This window comes from Ipomoea nil, unplaced genomic scaffold (genome assembly GCF_001879475.1).
Source record: "Ipomoea nil cultivar Tokyo-kokei standard unplaced genomic scaffold, Asagao_1.1 scaffold3321, whole genome shotgun sequence".
In the NCBI taxonomy this organism is placed as follows: Eukaryota; Viridiplantae; Streptophyta; class Magnoliopsida; order Solanales; family Convolvulaceae; genus Ipomoea; species Ipomoea nil.
The window spans coordinates 1,298,220-1,318,528 of NW_017619749.1; the positions used below are offsets into that span (position 1 = coordinate 1,298,220).

Sequence of the window (20,309 nt, forward strand, 5' to 3'; positions counted from 1 at the left end):
ACCCACCCTTCCGTAAACTCTCAAAACTAAATCAGTGAATACCAAGATCCATAGAGAGAAGAGACGAAGCCTCCAGCAAGGATGCAACTGATATTTTCAATAGCCGTTGGTTGACATAGCAACTGCAAAGAAAACAAGAGACTTTAGTAAAGAAAACGTACTAGAAAAACAATAAAACTTTTAAGCAAGTTATTTGTATTTACATGTGACATGGAACAATTCATGTGTGGCATTGACATCTGACTTGTACTAGATTCAAACTTCCTCTTTATTTCTGCCATTGAAATAAATGGGGCTGCTCGTTCTCGAACATAAATCTGAAATAGAGATTTTCACCATGTATTAGATTCAGAAATTAATGTCCACAAATGAAATGCAAGACATAAAAATGCATACTAACCTTTCTGCTTATCCTCGGATCATAGCTTCATCTCCATCCTCATCATCATCTGCCATTTCTCTATCAGACTCGTCGTCATCATCATCACTTTGAAATCCATCCATCTCAACTTCATCTTTAGCTTCCTCTGCCTTTGCAGCTTCTGAAGATTGAGAAGGTAGAAAATGATATCAAACATTAAGAGAATATACCATTTAAAGTGCAAATGAAACAAATAGAAAAACCAGTATGGGAAGAACATAGGAAAAAACAAATTAAAATAGTTACTTACCAGCAAGTTGCTTGTTGTGCATACAAGGAGGTCAAGAATGGCCTTAAAAATGCCCTCAAAGGTTGTGCTGCTTGCATTTGATCAGCAGGAAGACTGAGCAATGATGTCACGCCCAAGCAGCAAACCTTCTTCTCATGCTCCCTGCAATACCAACATGGTAAGAATTAGAAACCCATCACTTTCCTTAGCTTTGTTTTTCTTATGCCTTTTACATCTCTCCACAAGAACTACAAGACCAACATATTGCTACCTTTTAGAATTAGCCCGAGCTTCACTTTTTTTAGTTTGTTGTAGCATATGGAACCAAAGATTGAAGATCTCTGTAGCAACACCAAGCAGTATGCTCAGCTTAAATGAAGGGTTATAGTAAAGGGCATCAGCAATCTGTCAATAAGAAACAAATTTAGAAGTAATTTTATCACAGGAAAAGGACACAAACACAGAACGTGTGAATCTGTAGGGGAAAATATAGGAAAGTAGATCCACTAAAAAATAAAGTATCCACTAATTATTTGGTTTTAATACAGTAGACCTCATGTATCATTTAAAGATATTTCACACCCAGCTCATATATCATGTATATGCAAAACTGCAAATGCACTCACAACCTTTCATTGAAATTTGAACTCGTTTACATGCCAATGTGACCTAGCACTCCTCAACAGGATCAAAGGCAAAGAAACGAGTTCAAATCACAATATTACTTGTTAGATTATTAGCCACAAACACCCATTTTTTATGCAAAAAACTTTGGCTTTCACCTCTAATGGCATTTCACCTCATCACATGAAAAGGATGATTGCAACACTGTCTCAGTCTGAGTAGCAACACAAGAATGTTTGCAAAGTTGTGAAGAACTTTGCCTTGTGCCACAAAATTCGTCAAACTAGACCTGATTCATCGACAAGAAACTGTTAGTTCCCAGTCCCAAAAATGCATATCAGATTTCGAACCACATGTCTCAATAATCTGAAAAAAACCCTTGAAAATGCTGTTACTTGCAGGGGCTGCAAATCTTACTTTACATTTCTTGTAGAGGGCATCATAGAAATCGTGCTCTGCTTCCGACTGTTCACACTCAATGACTTGGATGTAAGTTGGTGGCAGGACAAGAATTGGCCTAATTCAAGGCTTTGCTTCTCAAGTAAACTTTGAGTTTTCAAGAAAACTAGAAAAAGAGACAATGAACAACCTCCCTTCCATGTCCTTTGTTTCCTTTGTTCTCCTAAGCATTAATGGCCTAAGAATTGCCTTGATCAGTTTCAATGCTCTCTGATCACCATTCTCATATGGTCTCTGTATTAACTTATTCCCCACCTAAAAGATAGCAAACATTTAAGTAATCTAGTTCAGTTAAACTTATTAGCATGTATATATACAGTTAGTAATATATAAGACATACCATGCCCAATTGCACCATGGCTCAACATGCAAGAAACACAGAAGGCTGTAAAGATCTTGCAAATTATTCTGCAGCAATTAGTGAGGACATCATTAACATAAACCAGATTTCGAGAACAGTCTAAAAAGTATCACATTCTCAAATGAGACGGTCCTATGAAAGCCTCATCTTTTTAGGAAATATGATAAATGGGGACTTTGATGAGGAAACATACCTGAAGTGGAGTACCAGTGAGACACCACCTGCAATGTGCAGACAATGTAAATGCAGCCTTAGCACTCATAGTTCTCCAGGATTTTATGGTGTGTGCTTCATCCAGTACAATTCGATGCCAATCAACTTCATGGAATATGCTACTCTCCACATCCTAAATGACAGTTCAAAACTGGTTAATGCGCATAGATCCAAATGAACAGAATAAATATACTTTCAAGCTCATGGGAAAAACATTGATACTGATCTGGAAAAGGCTGGATTACTTACAGTTTCCCAGGCCCATAGCATCTGCAAAGATCTGCAGAAACCACCTTTCGCAGAGAAATTAATATATACAACAACAAGAAAAACCAGGACATTCAAGATATTAAATTGGAGTTAAAGAATAAAAGAGCTAACAAATAAAATTCACTACCCCTCTTGCTGTTTCCAATGCAGAAGGAAATTGTGCAGTTGCTTCACCAGAGAAAATGTTCACATAAATTGCAGGACCCCTCCTGTTAAAAAGCTTGGTCAGAAGATTCCCAAATTAATAGAGCACTTGGGCAAATATTTTACAAATTTAGCTGGCACTCGATATATTCAGAAATTAGTTATTACAGATTACAGCTATATATCAAAAATGGCAAAACCATGAGAAACCTTAACTTTTTGCTCTGCCAGCCTTCCTTGCTGGATAACCAAAGCATGAGAAACCTTATTGTTCAGAAATTAGTTACAGATTGCAGCTATATATCAAAAATGGCAAAACCATGAGAAACCTTACCTTTTTGCTCTGCAAGCCTTCCTTGTTGGATAACCAAAAGCATCAAGTGCAAGCTTCTTAAAAGCTCTTTCAATCACCTTTTCCTCAAAATAGTATCTGCACATTGAATTATAATTTATGAATATTAATTTATGTCCATGCTGTGTTTAAAAATTAAAGATAAAACTGAATAAACCTCGGTGCAAAAACGGAACCCTTGAAATTCCTTCTTTTGATCAATCCTATGAGCACAATCCTGAGATAGCAAATCAACCTGTGGATTCCTGCAATGTTGGTGAACACAATACCTCGATGGGGTTGTAATACTTGGCCAAACGAGTCTTTCCTTACCAGTTTTGAAGCACAATGAACCGAATCTGCCGATTTCAAGCCCAAACAAAACCATCAACCAATTTCCCAGAAAAATGAATCGAGAGAACACCAAAATGGCAATGCTTGAAATTACCATTTTGATAGAAACCACTGGACCAAAAGAGACAAGACTGGGTTGACTCAGTCCAGCGTTCAGAAAAAAAAAAAAAAAAAAAAAAAAAAAAAAAAAAAAAAAAAAGCTTTTCTGTTTTCCAGCGGTCCGGAACAGTATATATTATTTTGTAGTATTTATTTTCTTTTAAAAAAAATTTACGACCACCAATTTCATATTTTTTTTTGAATGATAGAGAGAAACTATGTTACTACACGTGTTCTAGAAGCACTGCTCACACTTTTGCGGGCATGTTTTATCACTCCTTTGAAAGCAATCAAAATAGCCTCACGAATTCCAAAATCTGAAGCCTGCTGCCCATATCACCACAATATAGGACTTTGAAGGTTAAAACAAAAGAAAATAGAAGAAAAAAAAAAAACATAAGATGAAGTATGTCACCTGTAAAGCAGATAAAAGATCACCAACCAAAGGATCAATCCTAATTGTGAGTGCACTTAGTTTACCAAGGGCAATAGCAGCACTTGATCGAACAGTCCTGCAAACAACTTACATAACATTAGCTAGGAATATACATACATCGTAGTACCGAACATAACAGAATAAACGAGTCTCAAAAAGAACTGAAAAACCATAAGTATTAAAAGCTACCCTTGTAATATCCTGCAAACACTTAACAAATGTTGTTTGAAGTTGGGGAAGAAAAAGCTTTAGGGCCAACCCACCCATCCATATTATGATGCTCAAAGTTGAGAGAATTGAACTTTTAACTTGCCACGGGAATCTGTCCCCTATTTATACGAATCAATGGCGTACACCAAATAACAATTCATGAACAAGCAATCTAGAATGGCGTTACACTGGTGACCCAAAGGTTCAGACAAGTAGAGGACTGTTTGATAGTTGACACACTAATAAAGAGAATAGTTCACTACATACCATAAATAGGCAACGTAATGACAACGTATAGCTTATGTTGTTGGTTGCAGTCCTTTTAATAGTCTCATAGTCAAAACTTGCAATGTGTAGAACTATAGTAACAGCTCATACCCTGTGATTGGAATGACAAACTCCTTTAATGCTTGCTCACTTGTCACTTCAATTAACTCTCCAAGGCCCAAAGCTGCTTGCTTTCTTAATTATTATAAAACCATTAAATATTAAGAGATTCTTTCAATGTAAACATTAAGTTCACAAACAAAAGATAAGCAGGAATACCTGGTGGAAAATAGGAAGCACAGGTTGAAGAGCTTTCCAGAGGGAAAAACCAGGTATTAGAACTGGTCCTCCCTGCATGTTTCTATACATCACGAACCAACTTTATATATGAAGGAAGAACTTCTTCAGGAACTGAACTTATCACACTAGACAATGCTTCCAAAGCAACCTGTAAAAGAGCATGGGAAGATAAACTAGTACATTGAAATGCATTGTATCATACAATGAATCAAAATAACTGTCACGGTAGATTAATCTGATTCACTTAGTAAAATAATCAGGGTGGATATCACATTTGGAGCCTCAACAACAAGATATAGATCACTGGTTTTGAATAAATATCCAATAAAGTATGCAGAACTTTGTCTGACTGAAGCCTGGAAGAATAAAACTTAAATAGTGTTAGCTAAAAAATGCAAAACAAAGAAAAGAAAGTCACATTATCATTATTCAAAACAATAAATCATGCCCGAATATCTCCATCTCCTTTGAGAAGCCCCGAAAGCAAAGACTTGATACCTTCCTCGTCAATTACGGTGACAACAGTTTCTGCTGCTTTCTTGGCGAGACTTTGAACCTCCAATATTTTCAAGGTGAAAGCATGACACATGCAAATTATGCAATGAAAAAAAAAACACAATTCAACTTAAGCAATGACTCAAATTTAAATGATGTGAAAGACGAAACCAAGTAATGGCATTATGGCATAAAAATTAGGTTCCTACCATATCAGTATAGCCCATTGCAGTGAGTAAAGCAGGAAGGATGGTACCAATGGGGGCATCAAGACCAGGTCCAGCAACCTCTGCAAAAGATCCCAAAGCATGTGCATTGAAGGCACTGGATATAAAGCACTCTCACATGAAAGCACTCTCTATCTAAAGTTCAGAAGCAAACAGAATCATGAATAGGGGGAGGAAATGACCCCAGTAATCACAATGTCTTCTTCAATCCTATGACATGAACACTCGTAAAATCGAAAGAAATTCTAGAGATTCAAAGTCTCAAACAGAAGCAGGCATAATCCTAAATGTTCAGAAAGATCAAAGGGGAGCAAATGAAAAAGGTGCATACTTTGGAATATGGATGAAGATTGGCCATCATGGATCATCAATCTTTACTCCAACTTCTCCAATTCATTCAACCTCTCTATGATAGCCTGCAGTACCAGAAGAAATCAAACATCCATTTTTTCTGCAAAATCAATGCAAAATACATTTCACCAGAAGAAGGATAAGGCGCAAGAAAAATCCTTCTTCATGCGATTACTCTCACCTTCTTACTTGTTTCTTGGAGCTCCCCAGCGAGAACGAATTCATCTAAGATTAGATATACCTTCATAGGAAAACAATGCAGCATACACAAGGTAAATGCACTAGAAGCAAAAGAAAATACAGAGATTAGATATACCTTCATAGGAAAACAATGCAGCATACACAAGGTAAATGCACTAGAAGCAAAAGAAAATACAGAGATTCACAATGAGAAAGACTGACAAACCATACCTTGTGAAAGTTAAAATCCAAATCTAACTCGCAGACATTACTAAAGAAGTGATCCAGTATCTCCACAAACAAGTGGATGCACTCCAAATAAGCCAAGTCGTTGTCCGTCATATCAACACAGAGCGAGAAAAATAGCCCAGCATACCGCCTGTAGATTAATAGATTATCTTGGGTTCTAGGAACTGACAAGGAAAGCATCAACTACAAGCCATTACAATCCCGCAGGACCAAAGAATTCACTCTCAAACTCTGTAGAAGTGTCTTCAAAACGACACCCTCAGGGATTAACAGTATGTTTTATCTCATCTCCTTCTTGGATTAGTTAGAACTGTGGAAGAGAACTAGCAGGTGAGAAACAATTAACTATTTCCTTCACATTCCGCTCTTCACCACAATCAACAGAGTCGGTATTCAATCAGAGCATCTTTGGCAGTACAGTTTAAGGAATCAATGGCCTCTTAACTATGAAAGGAATAGAACACACAGCACAGATCTTATCATTGCATGAAAAGTTTTATACGAGGCAGTAGAACGATTTCTGAAAAGAAAAAAAAAAAAGTTATAACACTCCCAGCTCCACAATGTTGGTGAATTTGGGGTCTCTATTCACAATCAACCGATGAACCTCCAGAACCATATCGAATGTTAAAACTCAGCGTTAATAACACAAATGTATCGAGATATCATAGCAAGAACATGTTTTTAAGCAGAATGAATCAAATCTACCCATTTCAAGCCCAAACCAAACCATCAACCAATTCGCCAGAAAAATGAATCGAGAGAACACCCAAATGGCAATGCTTGAAATTACCATTTTGATAGAACCACTGGATCCAAGACACAAGACTGGGTTGATTCAGTCTGGCATTTAGCGAAAAAGAGAAGCTTTTCTGTTTTGCCTGCCGCCATCTGGAACAGTATATTATTTTGAAGTATTTCCTTTCTTCTTTTAAAAAAAAAAAAAAAAAAAAAAATACAACAACCTTGTATTTTTATTTTTAATGAGAGAAACTATGTTACTAGAAGTGTTCTAGAAGCACTGCTCACACTTCTGCCAGCATGTTTAATCACTCCTTTCAAAGCAGTCAAAATAGCATCACGAATTCCAACATCTGAATACTGCTGCCCATATGACCACAATATTAGATTTTGAAGGTTAAAACCAAAGAAAAGAGAAGAAAAAAAAAAACATAACATGAAGTATGCCACCTGTAAAGCAAATAAAAGATCACCAACACCAAAGGATCAATCCTAGTTGTGAGTGCACTTAGTTTACCAAGGGCAAGAGCAGCACTTGATTGAACAGTCCTGCAAGCTAGGAATATACATCGTAGTACTGAACCTATCAAAATAAACGAGTCTAAAAAAGAACCCAAAAACCATAAGAATTAAAAGCTAACCTTGTATTATCCTGCAAACACTTTATCAAATGTTGTTTGAAGCTGGGGAAGAAAAGGCTTTAGGGCCAACCCACCCTTCCGTATTATGATGCTCAAAGTTGAGAGAATTGCACTTTTAACTTGCCATGGGAACCTGTCCCCTATTATATGAATAACAATTCATGAACAAGCAATCTAGAATGGCCTTACACTGGTTAGCCAAAAGTTCAGACAATTAGAGGACTGTTTTATAGTTGATGCACTAATAAAGGGCATAGTTCACTGCATACCATAAATAGGCAACGTAATGTCTACGTATAGCTTATTTTGTTGGTTGCAATCCTTTTAATAGTCTCTGGTCAAAACAAGCAATGTGTAGAACTATAGTAACAGCTCATACCCTGTGATTGGAATGAAAAACTCCTTTAATGCTTGCTCACTTGTCACCTCTCACCTCAATTAACCCTCCACAGCCCAAAGCTGCTTTCTCTCATAATTCAGCAGATCCAATTATAAGACCCTGCAGATAATAAAGGAAATTCACATAACCATGCAATCAGAGCTCAACAATCTTGCATTCTTAATACTTGTTACCAATGCTTGTAATAATGCGAAACAGATTCCAAAAACGACAACAGCAATAATAAAAACAATCTTTATGTATAATTAATAAATTATACTTAGTTCCTTACATATAATAATTCTTGGAAGAATTTCTCTGCTATAATTATTAAATATTAGAAAATTTGGTATACAAATGAAGAGATTCTTTTTAGGGCAAAAAATAAATGAAGTAAGCCTAAAAAAGAATATTGACACCTATAAACTTAAATGAATCAACCAGATTTCTCATAGTATTTCAAAGAGAGAGAGAGAGAGAGAGAGCGGTAAGCATAAAGAACAAGCTTAAAGCATGTAATTATAATACATAGCCCGTTCAACAGGAAGGAGCACATTAAGATGCCAACTCCATAGCAAACATGTAAACCTTGTATATAACAACAAAATAAAATATTACCAGCGTTCGTGATATTAGGATAGTCATAACAACAGGAAGATCTTTGGTTCCAAGCACATCAGCCACAGAATGAATGTAAAGCCAATGATATCCTTTGTCTGACGATCCAACCAGCACAAATATTGTCCTCACAAAAACCAGCATCACGGATATACAATCATTTTTAAACTAAAGAGCACACTTGAAAATTATTTTAAAACTAGAGCACATTTCAAAATGATTTTTAAACTAAAGAGTACACTTGAAAATCATTTTTAAACTAAAGAGCACACTTGAAAATTCTTTTTAAACTAAAGAGCACACTTGAAATCATATACCTATTAATAGTACTTGAACCAAATAAAAGGAAACCTGCTGTGGTTTTAGTTTTTCAGCAAAGGACAAGGTCAAAACATTTTATCACACAGTATAGCAAAAACTAAATAACCCAAAAGGATGAAATAGGCAGGGATACCTTTGACAGAATCAACAAAGAAAACAAAAGGATCCGCCTCATCAATGGCTGATTGCATCTCTTCATCATCACAAAAATCATCATCAGATGACTCATCCACGTCATCATTGGAGCATCATTGGAGCGGAAAGCACTCGCCTGAAAACCACAAAGTTTCAGCATATAGAGATGGATGTTAATTTCACAAAGGAAATGAACAGAAAACAAGCAGGAACAAGATGCTTAGATGGGTATGATACAATGTCTCTTAATTCTGTTACCTTTGCTGCCAACTTTTGGAGCTTTAGGCTGTCAGCTTCATCTCCATCCTCGTCATCATCTGCCATTTCTCTATCAGACTCATCGTCGTCATCATCACTTCGAAATCCATCCATCTCAACCTCATCTTCAGCTTCCTCTGCCTTTGCAGCTTCTGAAGATATAGAAGGTAGAAAATGATATCAAACATTAAGAGAATAATCAGAATATACCATCTAAAGTGCAAATGAAAACAAATAGAAAAACCAGTATGGGAAAAACATAGAAAAGAAAAAAAATGGTTACTTACCAGAAAGTTGCTCCTTGTGCTTACAGGGAGGTCAAGAATGGCCTTAAAAATGCCCTCTAAGGCTGCTGCTGGCATTTGATCCCAAGCAATGATGTCAAGCCCAAGCAGCAAACCTTCTTCTCATGCTCCCTGCAATACCAACATGCCAAGAATTAGAAACCAATCACTTTTCTTAGCTTTGTTTTTCTTATGCCTTTTAAATCTCTCCACAAGAACTACAAGACCAACATATTGCTACATTTTTAGAATTAGCCCGAGCTCCACTTTTTTTGGTTTGTTGTAGCATATGGAACCAAAGATTGAAGATCTCTGTAGCAACACCAAGCGTTTGCAGTATGCTCGGCGTAAATGAAGGGTTATAATAAAGAGCATCAGCAATCTGTCGATAAGAAAAAAATTTAGAAGCTATTTCACAGGAAAAGAAGGCCACAAACAGAGTTTTTTTTTTTGAATGATAGAGAGAAACTATGTTACTAAAAGTGTTCTAGAAGCACCGCTCACACTTTTGGCAGCATGTTTGATCACTCCTTTCAAAGCAGTCAAAATAGCCTCACGAATTCCAAAACTGCTGCCCATATCACCACAACATTAGATTTTGAAGGTTAAAACCAAAGAAAGAGGGGGGGGAAAACAAACATAAGATGAAGTACTTCACCTGTAAAGCAGATAGAAGATCACCAACCAAAGGATCAATCCTAGTTGTGAGTGCACTTAGTTTACCAAGGGCAAGAGCAGCACTTGATCGAACAGTCCTGCAAACAACTTGCATAGCATGGGCTAGGAATATACATGCATCGTAGTACTGAACATAACAGAATAAACGAGTCTCCAAAAGAACTGAAAAACCATAAGTATTAAAATCTAACCATGTAATATCCTGCAAACACTTAACAAATGTTGTTTGAAGCTGGGGAAGAAAAGGATTTAGGGCCAACCCACCCTTCCATATTATGATGCTCAAAGTTGAGAGAATTGCACTTTGAACTTGCCCAAGCAATCTAGAATGGCCTTACACTGGTGACCCAAAGGTTCAGACAAGTAGAGGACTGTTTGATAGTTGACACACTAATAAAGGGCATAGTTCACTGCATACATAAATAGGCAACGTAATGATTACGTATAGCATTTTGTTGGTTGCAATCCTCTTAATAGTCTCATAGTCAAAACTAGCAATGTGTAGAACTATAGTAACAGCTCATACCCTGTGATTGGAATGACAAACTCCTTTAATGCTTGCTCACTTGTCACTTCAATTAACTCTCCAAGGCCCAAAGCTGCTTGCTCTCTTAATTCAGCAGATCCACTTATAAGACCCTACAGATAATAAAGGAAATTCACATAACCATGCAATCAAAGCTCAACAATCTTGCAATCCTAATACTTGTTACCAATGCTTGTAACAATGCGAAACTGATTCCAAAAACGACAACAGCAATAATAGAAACAATCTTGATGTATGATTAATAGATTATACTTAGTTTCTTACATATAATAATTCTCGGAAGGATTTCTGCACTATAATTATTAAATATTAGAAACTGACGAGATTTTTTCAATGTAAACTTTTTTAAGTTCATAAACAAAAGATAAGCAGGAATACCTAGAGGAAAATAGGAAGCACAGGTTGAAGAGCTTTCCGGAGGCAAAAACCAGGTATTAGAACTGGTCCTCTATATTTGTATACATCACGAACCAACTTTATATACGAAGGAAGAACTTCTTTAGGAGCTGAACTTATCACACTAGACAATGCTTCCCAAGCAACCTGTAAAAGAGCACGGAAAGATAAACTAGTACATTGAAGTGCATTGTATAAATGTCATGCAATGAATCAAAATAATACCGTCACGGTGACTGAATCTGAATCACTTAGTAAAATAATCAGGGTTTAGAGCCCCATCAACAAGATATAGATCACTGGTTTTGAATAAATATCCAGTTAAGTATGCAGAACTTTGTCTGATTGAAGCCTGGAAGAAAAATTAAATAGTGTTAGCAAAAAAATGGAATACAAAGAAAAGAAAGCCACATTATCATTATGCAAAACAATAAACCATGCCTGAATATCTCCAACTCCTTTAAGAAGCCCCTACAGCAAAGACTCGATACCTTCCTCGTCAATTACAGTGACAACAGTTTCTGCTGCTTTCTTGGCGAGACTTTGAACCTCCTATATTTCATAGTGAAAGCATGACACGTGCAAATTATGCAATGAAAAAAGAAAAACACAAATCAACTTAAGCAATGACTCAAATTTAAATGATGTGAAAGAGAAAACCAAGTAAATAGCATTGCGGCATATCAGTATAGCCCATTGCAGTGAGTAAAGCAGGAAGGATGGTACCAAGGGGGACATCAAGACCAGGTCCAGCAACCTCTGCTAAAGCTCCAAAGCACGTGCATTGAAGGCACTGGATATAAAACCAAAGATCATCGTGAATAATAAAGAAATACTACTATACAAAAAGCTATAAGAAACAGACACAATACTTATGAATGAGGAAGGTGGACAAGCTTGGGAAGGATATGAGGCAGCACAGCACTTCTGACACTGAAAGAAGCATCCATCCAATACATTTAAAAATCAGGAAAGGTGCCCAGGCAGAAATGTAAGAAAATACACATTTACTTTGTTTTATAATCTAGTTTTCAAACACCCCATCAATATTTCATCAATTATTGTTTTTCATAGAAAACAAAAAAGAAAAAAATTTGGATAAAAGAATAAATCATAAATGTAATAAGTAAATTTATTTTATTTAAAAGAAATGTATAACTATCCTATCATAATTTAGTATAATTATTATAATTGAATAATTAATGTTTTGTTATGTGACAAGAAAACTACACTAATTACATGATCTTATATACAATGTAAATTATGTAAATCGCACGAAGAATACTTATCCGCTAGGAGTCCATATAGATGTATTATGCATGTGGTATGTAAATAATTTAAATCATCTTTGTATCACTAAAGCATATACATATTTATATATACTGACTAGCATTTTGTACGTGTGATGCGCGAAAATTTATGTCCAATATTAAAACATTGATAATATAAATAATTAAAAATTATAATTTGAATTACATATACACAAATAATATATGTATTTTGTACACGCACATATATAATTTATCATTCATAGAAATTTAATTAAAATATAAGTAAGCATTACATTAATATATAATGATTTTAATAAAATGATAATTAAAAAATAGGAAAAGATATGATAGATATAGGTATATGGTAATAATGATGTGTTATCAATGTTAGAATTAAAAACTAACGGTGTTATAACGGGATAAGGGTAGTTTTGTCTAATAACATTGAAATGTACAACATTTAAAGTAAAATGTACATATTTATTTGCATACAAAAGGAGGGAAATAAATCAAGGATATAACCTTAATTGAGACTTATTATGTTTTTAGATTCCTAAACACCATCAACTGGTTTCATAATTCTTTGCAGAGCACAAATATATATTATGTCCTTGTTCATTAAAAACTCTGATCCTTTTTATTTTTTTTATTTTTTTTATTTTTTTAATTATTTTTTTTATCTCCAAGTTATATAAGGTAACTAGTAATTCACCGCACGATGCACGGAAAAAAATTATGTTATTATAAATATAAATTAAAAAATAGAAAAAATACAAATATTTTAAATTGTTTAATATAATAATATTTTTGAGCTTTCATTGGTCAAGTATTTATTATTTTTATAGAACACAAAATTACAATTAAAATTAAAATTAAAATTTTGTATGGTTAATATAATCTCTAATTATGTACATATTCAAATAAACTAATAAGAGAATTTACATAATTACATTGATTTATTCTTAATTGTATTTCATCTATATTATAATTTTCACAATACGAATAATAACTAAGATAATTACATTTAGAAAGTAAATTTCAAATTTTGTAGGAGTAAATTTAAACTCTAATTGAACACATTTTTTATATGATTATATGATATATTCTTTATGCACATGTGATTCTATAAGCCCAAGACCACTTTTTGTGGAGATAATTCAAATGGATTTTTTTTTTAAGTCCTAAGTTTAAAAATTCAGAAAATTATTAAAGACCCACACAATATATATATATATATATATATATATATATATATATATATATATATATATATATATATATATATTTTTTTTTTTTTTTATGGCTCAAATGATTTATTTTTTTTCAATAATTGACCCACAACCCGCATCATTTGGTTTCTTCATCCCTTCTCGTTTCTGCCATTTTTTTGAAGCATATGAGAAGATAGAAAAGTACACTCCACAATCTCTACCTGTAGAAGATGGTTCCTTAATGTCTGGCTCTATTTGTTCTACCACTTTCAATGATTCTTCTATTTTGTTTACTCCTTTTTTTTTATAGGTGCGATTGTTAGAGTCTCCTCTACATTCTACCGCATTTTGTCTCCTCCGCCACCATGGCCATGGAAATACACAACTGGTAGGACAAATTGCTGCAGTTTACGCTCACATGGATTTGATCTGGGGTGTTTTATAGGAGAAAAATTATATGTAGATGTTTGCATTAATTGCACTGTTTCGGATATCGAATAAGGTTTCATCGAAAATTTAATTAATCACAAATCAGAGAACTATATGTTTACAATTGATAACTATACAGTTTAGAAATTATGAGTTTACAGTACAGAAATTATGAATCTACAGTACAGATATTATGAATCTGCAGTATATAAATTATGAATCTACTGTATAGAAATTATGAATCTACTGTATTTAAATTATGAATCTACGGTTTAAAAATTATGTATCTAAAGTATAGAAATTATGGATCTACAGTATAAAAATTATGAATCTACAATATAAAAATTATAGATATAGAACTATACCTACCTTACAAGGTGGACACGTACTCACAACATAACCATCGTACATGAGGATGCTTAGAGCGGCTGGAGATGTTAAGGTTGCCTATAATTGCCCACACCCTGCTCGCTTTAGGCGGTAATTTTTGCTTCCTAGCGTAAATAATTCAAGCGTGGTTTTGACTCCCTCGGTAAATAATCCAAAACCAAATAGTCCGTAAATTCCAACAATAACGAGTTAATCACTACTAAACACCATTGACTGGTTTCATAATAATTTCCTTGCAGAGCACAAAAATCCAAATATCCAATGAGCTAGCTAGATTGCTGATATCTTTATTTGATTGGATTAGCTTAAATATAATTAGTGGAACCCTATTATTCAAAACTACCGTAATATATTTTGATGTTACAGAAATTAAAACGTAATTTTACTTTGTCGATAGAAACACTTTATATATATAGTTAAATTCACATATTGTGCACTGGCTTCAAAGTTGGAAGTATAATAATGTAGTCTTTAATAATTTTACTGTAGACACATCACACATACACATATACATATTCAGGTGGGTTTGACTAATAAAGATAATGAGAGAGGCGGGGAGCTATGTAAATTTCAAGTGGTGTAGCTTTGATGTTGGTTAGTCCAGCAGTCTCAGTCATATCAATTCCTTCATTAGAAACATTTGAGAGCTCAAAAGATTGTAACAAATTAGCCAACACCAAGTACAACATTTGAAGACCAAAAGTTATTCCTGGACACATTCTTCTACCAGCACCGAACGGGATCAACTCAAAATCTTGTCCTAGAACATCAAGGTCTTTATGATCGTTAATAAACCTCTCAGGTTTAAATTCTAGAGGGTTAGACCAAACTTGTGGATCTCGTTGGAGTTTCCACACGTTAATGAACAACCAAGTTTTTTTTGGAACATGAAAATCAGATACGGTGCAATCATTAGCGAATATTCTTGGGCCTCCTAGTGGAGCTCCAGGGTATATTCTAAATGCTTCTTTGACAATAGCTTGAAGATAAACCAAATTATTAACTTCTGATTCATCAACCTTTCTTTCCATGCCAACTACCATGTCTAGTTCTTCTTGAGCCATTTTCAACACATGATCAAGACTGAATCTGCTCCTCTGGCCATCATATTCTAATATACAAAATTTATGTAGTTCAAAATAATTGTGTTTTAGATATTTAGGAATTTAAATTCAGGAATGATAATCTGATCAACCAAGATCACATACCATGCAAGTAGCTTTGATGACCGTGTCACCACTGTAACCATTAAGATCAATCCTTTCTATCCATGAAAGCATCGCATCCATGAAATCTTCCTCGCCGCCATCTGCTGCCACCTCTTTCTTCTGGCGATGCTCTTGTAACCATTCGTCAACTAGAGAGTCCATTTCTTCAACAACTTCTTTCATGGCTTTCTCATGCCCTCCGATATCTAACCATTCCAAGAAAGGCAGGGCATCCGCCGGCACAAAAACCCCAAGAAGGTGAAAAAAACTCTAAGTACCCTCTGGCAACGGCGCCCCTGGCTTTCATCACCCGCCGCTGCCGTCCCGAAGTATCGTTTTCCGACCACCATTTGAAGGAAGACGTTGAATGTTAGGTCTCCAAACCACTTTTTCATTTCCACCAAAACACGACCCGAATGGTCGGAATTTATGTTTTCCGTCCAAAGCTTATAGAGTTCCTCAGGGCCGGATTTTAGGTTTGTGTGGCCCTGTTCTGGTAAATAATTGAGGCCCTCCAAAATCTGAATTTTTAAAAGTAACATATGGGAGTTTCGAACCTTTGACCTCCAAGTTAAAATACAATATATACATATTTTTACCATCTCTTCATAGAACCTTTTTAAATTAATTGTAAACTTTTAATTTTTATTCTAAACAAGCTAGGTAAATATTAAATATTGGACCTCTAAAATTTGGGGCCCCTCTAAAATTGGGGGCCCTGTGCGGTAGTCCAGCTTGCACAGCCTAAAATCCGGTCCTGGAGTTCCTTTACAGAGGTCTCGATCTCTGCCACTCTTATGTGCTTCAGTTGCTCAATCCGCCGGTTGGAGAGTAGCTCCGAGGAAGTAAGTTTTCGCATCTCGCGCCAGTAAGGACCGTAGGGAGCGAAAGAAACCATTAGATAGTTATAGCCCAAGTGTTGGGCAGCTCGGAACTTGGGACGAGAAGAAATATGAACGTCGTGGGAAGTGGAGAGTTCTTTGGCCAATTTCCAGTCGCTGATCACTAACACTTTGTGCACGCCGATCCGGATAGTAAAGATCAGTCCATACTTGTCAGCCATGTCTCCCAGAGCTACGTGAGGAAGTTTAGACCCTCTGAAGAGGTAAAGGTGGCCGAGAATCGGCCAAGCTCCACCGGCTTCTGGCGGTAATTTTTGCTTCCCAGACTTGTTCTTGTGTGAAAGATAATGAAAAAGTATATATATATATATATATATATATATATATATATATATAAAATAAAAAAAAAAAAAAAGCAATAGCTACAACAATAATTGAAGTATTAAGGTCTTGGAGAAGAAATTCCATGGTTCTGGTCTGAATAAGTACTGTGGGTTAATTGCAGTGTGATTATATATATACACTAACTTCCGCCATTGGCGTTCGGCAAATTATATTGTATAATACACAGAATTTGATTTTATAATGTACAAAATTTATTTTTATAATGCAAAGAATTTATGTTTTTAATATATATACATAAACACCATATAATAATGAACATGGTTTCTGTGTGTTAAGTGTTTATGCGTCTTCAGTTATATAATACGGAGTACACAAAAGAGTTAATTTCACTTTTGATCATATGAAGCTATGACTATTTGGGTGGTGTCGATTTGAGTTCACAATTTTCAAAAGTAACAATCTAGTACTAAAATTGATAAAAATTAAATAGTTAGGATACTAAATTGTTAATTTTGAAAATTGCGGATTGAAATTGACAACACACCAATAATCATAAGACCAAAAGTGAAATTAACTCATACACAAAATTTAATGTTCATTATATCGTGTTTATGTGTATGTGTATTATGAACCTGAATTCAGTATATTATGAACATTAATTATGTGTATTGAATCAGAGTCTATAGTGCACTTTAGATCCTGATTCACGATATAACGATTGTTGGCATATACGTGTGTATATTTTATTGGATTGATCTAAAGTTGAGAAATATCTTTACAGATAAGGCTATCAAAATTAAGCACCACATGCAGCTTTCGTGTACGTGTTGATCCCAAGATAGAAAATGACTCTGCTTGTAAAGAAGTCTATGAAATGGATGTTACGGGCCCACCTCAAAAGACAAAAGGGGTAAACGTCAAAATACAATTTTTACACCCTTGGCAAGTATTGCTCGTATTAAATATATACTCCGAAACTCCTTTTATTAGCAAAATAATAAGTTTATTATTAAGTACATATGTGAAGCCTGGGAAGGCCACAGGCCACAAATTAAAGATCTGGCAAATCATCATGTCCATGCATGGAAGCTCTACCAAGTAACCATAGATGCACGGACACACACACAAACATATTAATTAATATTTAATTGGCTAATAAAGGCAAGGGGAGAGGCGTGGAGCTATATAAATTTCAAGAGGTGTGCCTTTGAGGTTGTTTAGTCCAGCCGTCTCAGTCATATCAATTGCTTTGTTAGAGACATTTGAGAGCACAAAAGAATGTAACAAATTAGCCAAGACCAAGTGTAAAATCTGAAGAGCACTAGTTGTTCCTGGACATATTCTTCTACCAGTACCAAATGGAATCAACTCAAAATCCCGTCCCAAAACATCAATCTCCTTATTGCAATTGATAAATCTCTCAGGTTTGAATTCAATAGGGCTAGACCAAACTTGTGGATCTCGTTGGAGTTTCCACACATTGAAGAATAGCCAAGTATCTTTTGGAACATGAAAATCAGACATAATGGTGCAATCTTTGGTGAATACTCTTGAAACTCCAAGTGGACCACCAGGATACAATCTAAATGTTTCTTTGACAATAGCTCGAAGATACATCAAATGATCAATGTCTGATTCATTCACCTTTCTTTCCTTGCCAACTACCATGTCTAATTCCTCTTGAGCCCTTTTCAATACATGGGGATGGTTCATTATCAAAGACAAAGTCCATGTTAGCATGACCATGGGTGTATCTGCTCCTCCAGCAATCAAAACCTTGATATATACATACAAAAGTTAAATAGTTGATAAAAATTGGAGTTAATTCCACCAAAGGTCCATTATCTTTAGTGTCAATTTTAAATTTACTAACACACTATCATTTTTGCCATTTAACATGACTATTATTTTTGGACACATTTAGTCCTTCTCATGACTTCTCATATTTTTAGTAAGGACATTTTTGGTTTTCAAAAAAAAAAAAAGTAAGAGCATTTTTGTCTCTTCATATTTTTCTTTTGTTATTTTTTTTTTCAGTTTCAACCTGTTTAATTGGTTTAGGGCTTGCCTTAAAATCGGTTGATAAATATGGTTACTAAAAATCAAAGGTTACCTAAAATCCTAAACCAATTATACGGGTTGAAACTAGAAAAATATGAAAAGACAAAAATATTTTTATTAAAAGTAATAGTTTGGGATTTTAAATGATAAAAACGATAGTCTTAGACTAAATTTAAAATCGCCATCAATAATAAGGGACCTCTGGTGAAATTAACTCATAAAAATTGTGTATTTGATATATATTCATGAATAAAATAATTTGATAAATCAAGAGGAAATATATACCATGCAAGTAGATTTGACTGCGGTGTCAGCACTGCAACCATTTAGATCAATCTCTTCTATTCGTGACAGCATAACATCCATGAAATCTTTTTCGTCCTCATCCATAGCATCTTTCTTCAAACGATGCTCTTGTAACCATTCTTCAGCAAGAGAATCCATTTCTTTAGCAACTTCTTTCATGACTTTCTCATACCCTCCGATATCTAACCATCCCAAAAAAGGCAGGGCATCCGCCAACACAAAAGTCCCAAGACATTTAACAAAATCTCTAATTACCCTTTGGCAACGTCGCCCCTCTTCTTCTTCACCAACTGCCAATGTGCCAAAGCATCGTTTTCCAACCACCATTCGAAGGAGCACGTTGAATGTTAAGTCTCTGAACCACTCTTTCATTTCCACCCGAACACGGCCGAAGGGATCAGAGTTTTTCTTTTCAGTCCAAAGCTTATAGAGATCCTTTACAGAGGTCTTGATCTCGGACAATCTTATGTGCTTCAGCTGCTCTAGCCGTCGGTTGGAGAGTAGTTCTGAGGAAATAAGTTTACGAATCCCACGCAAATAAGGACCATAAGGAGCCAAAAGAAGCATAGTGTCGTTGTAGCCCAAGTGTTTGCCGGCTCGAAACTTTGGGCGAGAAGATATGTTAACGTCGTGGGTAGTGGAGAGTTCTTTTGCCAATTTCCAGTCGCTAACCACCAACACTCTTTGCACGCCCATCCGGATAGTGAAAGCCGGCCCATACTTGTCCGCCAATTCTCCTAAGGCTATGTGAGGAAGTTTAGAGCCGCCTCTGAAAATGTGAAGGTGACCGAGAATTGGCCACGCTCCACCGGCTTCTGGCGGTGATTTTTGCTTCCGCCGTGGCTTGCTACTGTTTGCAAGATAATGAAAAACTACATAAAAAGCGATAGCGATACATACAACGATAATTGAAGTGTTAAGGTTTTGGAGAAGAAGTTGCATGTTTCTGGCCTGGTGTGAATAATAAGAAGCTTGGGTAAGTTAATTGATTTGTGGTTATATTATATACAAGTTTCTCTAAAGTAAAT

The 20,309-nt window shown here is 35.3% G+C and overlaps 4 protein-coding genes, 1 long non-coding RNA gene and 1 pseudogene across 5 annotated transcripts; all 6 read right to left on the minus strand.

Moving 5' to 3' along the window:
- Positions 1-1,995: 1,995 nt before the first annotated feature.
- On the minus strand, positions 1,996-2,600 carry LOC109169966 (putative SWI/SNF-related matrix-associated actin-dependent regulator of chromatin subfamily A member 3-like 3). Its single transcript, XM_019318881.1, has 3 exons — positions 2,557-2,600; positions 2,288-2,440; positions 1,996-2,141 (listed from the first exon to the last, which is right to left on the minus strand). The coding sequence occupies exons 1-3, from the start codon at positions 2,575-2,577 to the stop codon at positions 2,034-2,036; spliced, it is 282 nt and encodes a 93-aa protein (XP_019174426.1). The 5' UTR covers positions 2,578-2,600; the 3' UTR covers positions 1,996-2,033.
- A 3,072-nt stretch (positions 2,601-5,672) lies between these two features.
- On the minus strand, positions 5,673-8,028 carry LOC109169965 (AP-2 complex subunit sigma-like). The gene is made up of 7 exons (XM_019318880.1): positions 7,982-8,028; positions 7,603-7,735; positions 7,412-7,510; positions 7,014-7,321; positions 6,203-6,350; positions 5,973-6,032; positions 5,673-5,856 (listed from the first exon to the last, which is right to left on the minus strand). Exons 4-7 carry the CDS (start codon positions 7,109-7,111, stop codon positions 5,815-5,817), a joined length of 348 nt encoding a protein of 115 aa, XP_019174425.1. The 5' UTR covers positions 7,112-7,321; positions 7,412-7,510; positions 7,603-7,735; positions 7,982-8,028; the 3' UTR covers positions 5,673-5,814.
- A 26-nt stretch (positions 8,029-8,054) lies between these two features.
- On the minus strand, positions 8,055-12,143 carry LOC109169967. Its single transcript, XR_002052311.1, has 15 exons — positions 12,091-12,143; positions 11,879-12,011; positions 11,710-11,770; positions 11,444-11,570; positions 11,201-11,365; positions 10,802-10,914; positions 10,467-10,685; positions 10,256-10,352; positions 10,102-10,165; positions 9,839-9,979; positions 9,601-9,729; positions 9,314-9,465; positions 9,054-9,191; positions 8,600-8,697; positions 8,055-8,101 (listed from the first exon to the last, which is right to left on the minus strand). It is a non-coding gene; the product is annotated as an uncharacterized LOC109169967 (long non-coding RNA).
- A 2,789-nt stretch (positions 12,144-14,932) lies between these two features.
- LOC109169962 (cytochrome P450 82A4-like) lies at positions 14,933-15,583 on the minus strand. Its single transcript, XM_019318878.1, has one exon. It carries the CDS (start codon positions 15,581-15,583, stop codon positions 15,050-15,052), a length of 534 nt encoding a protein of 177 aa, XP_019174423.1. The 3' UTR covers positions 14,933-15,049.
- LOC109169957 lies at positions 14,972-17,062 on the minus strand (annotated as a pseudogene).
- Positions 17,063-18,066: 1,004 nt separating this feature from the next.
- On the minus strand, positions 18,067-20,237 carry LOC109169777 (cytochrome P450 CYP82D47-like). The gene is made up of 2 exons (XM_019318671.1): positions 19,261-20,237; positions 18,067-18,690 (listed from the first exon to the last, which is right to left on the minus strand). The coding sequence occupies exons 1-2, from the start codon at positions 20,221-20,223 to the stop codon at positions 18,067-18,069; spliced, it is 1,587 nt and encodes a 528-aa protein (XP_019174216.1). The 5' UTR covers positions 20,224-20,237.
- Positions 20,238-20,309: the final 72 nt, after the last annotated feature.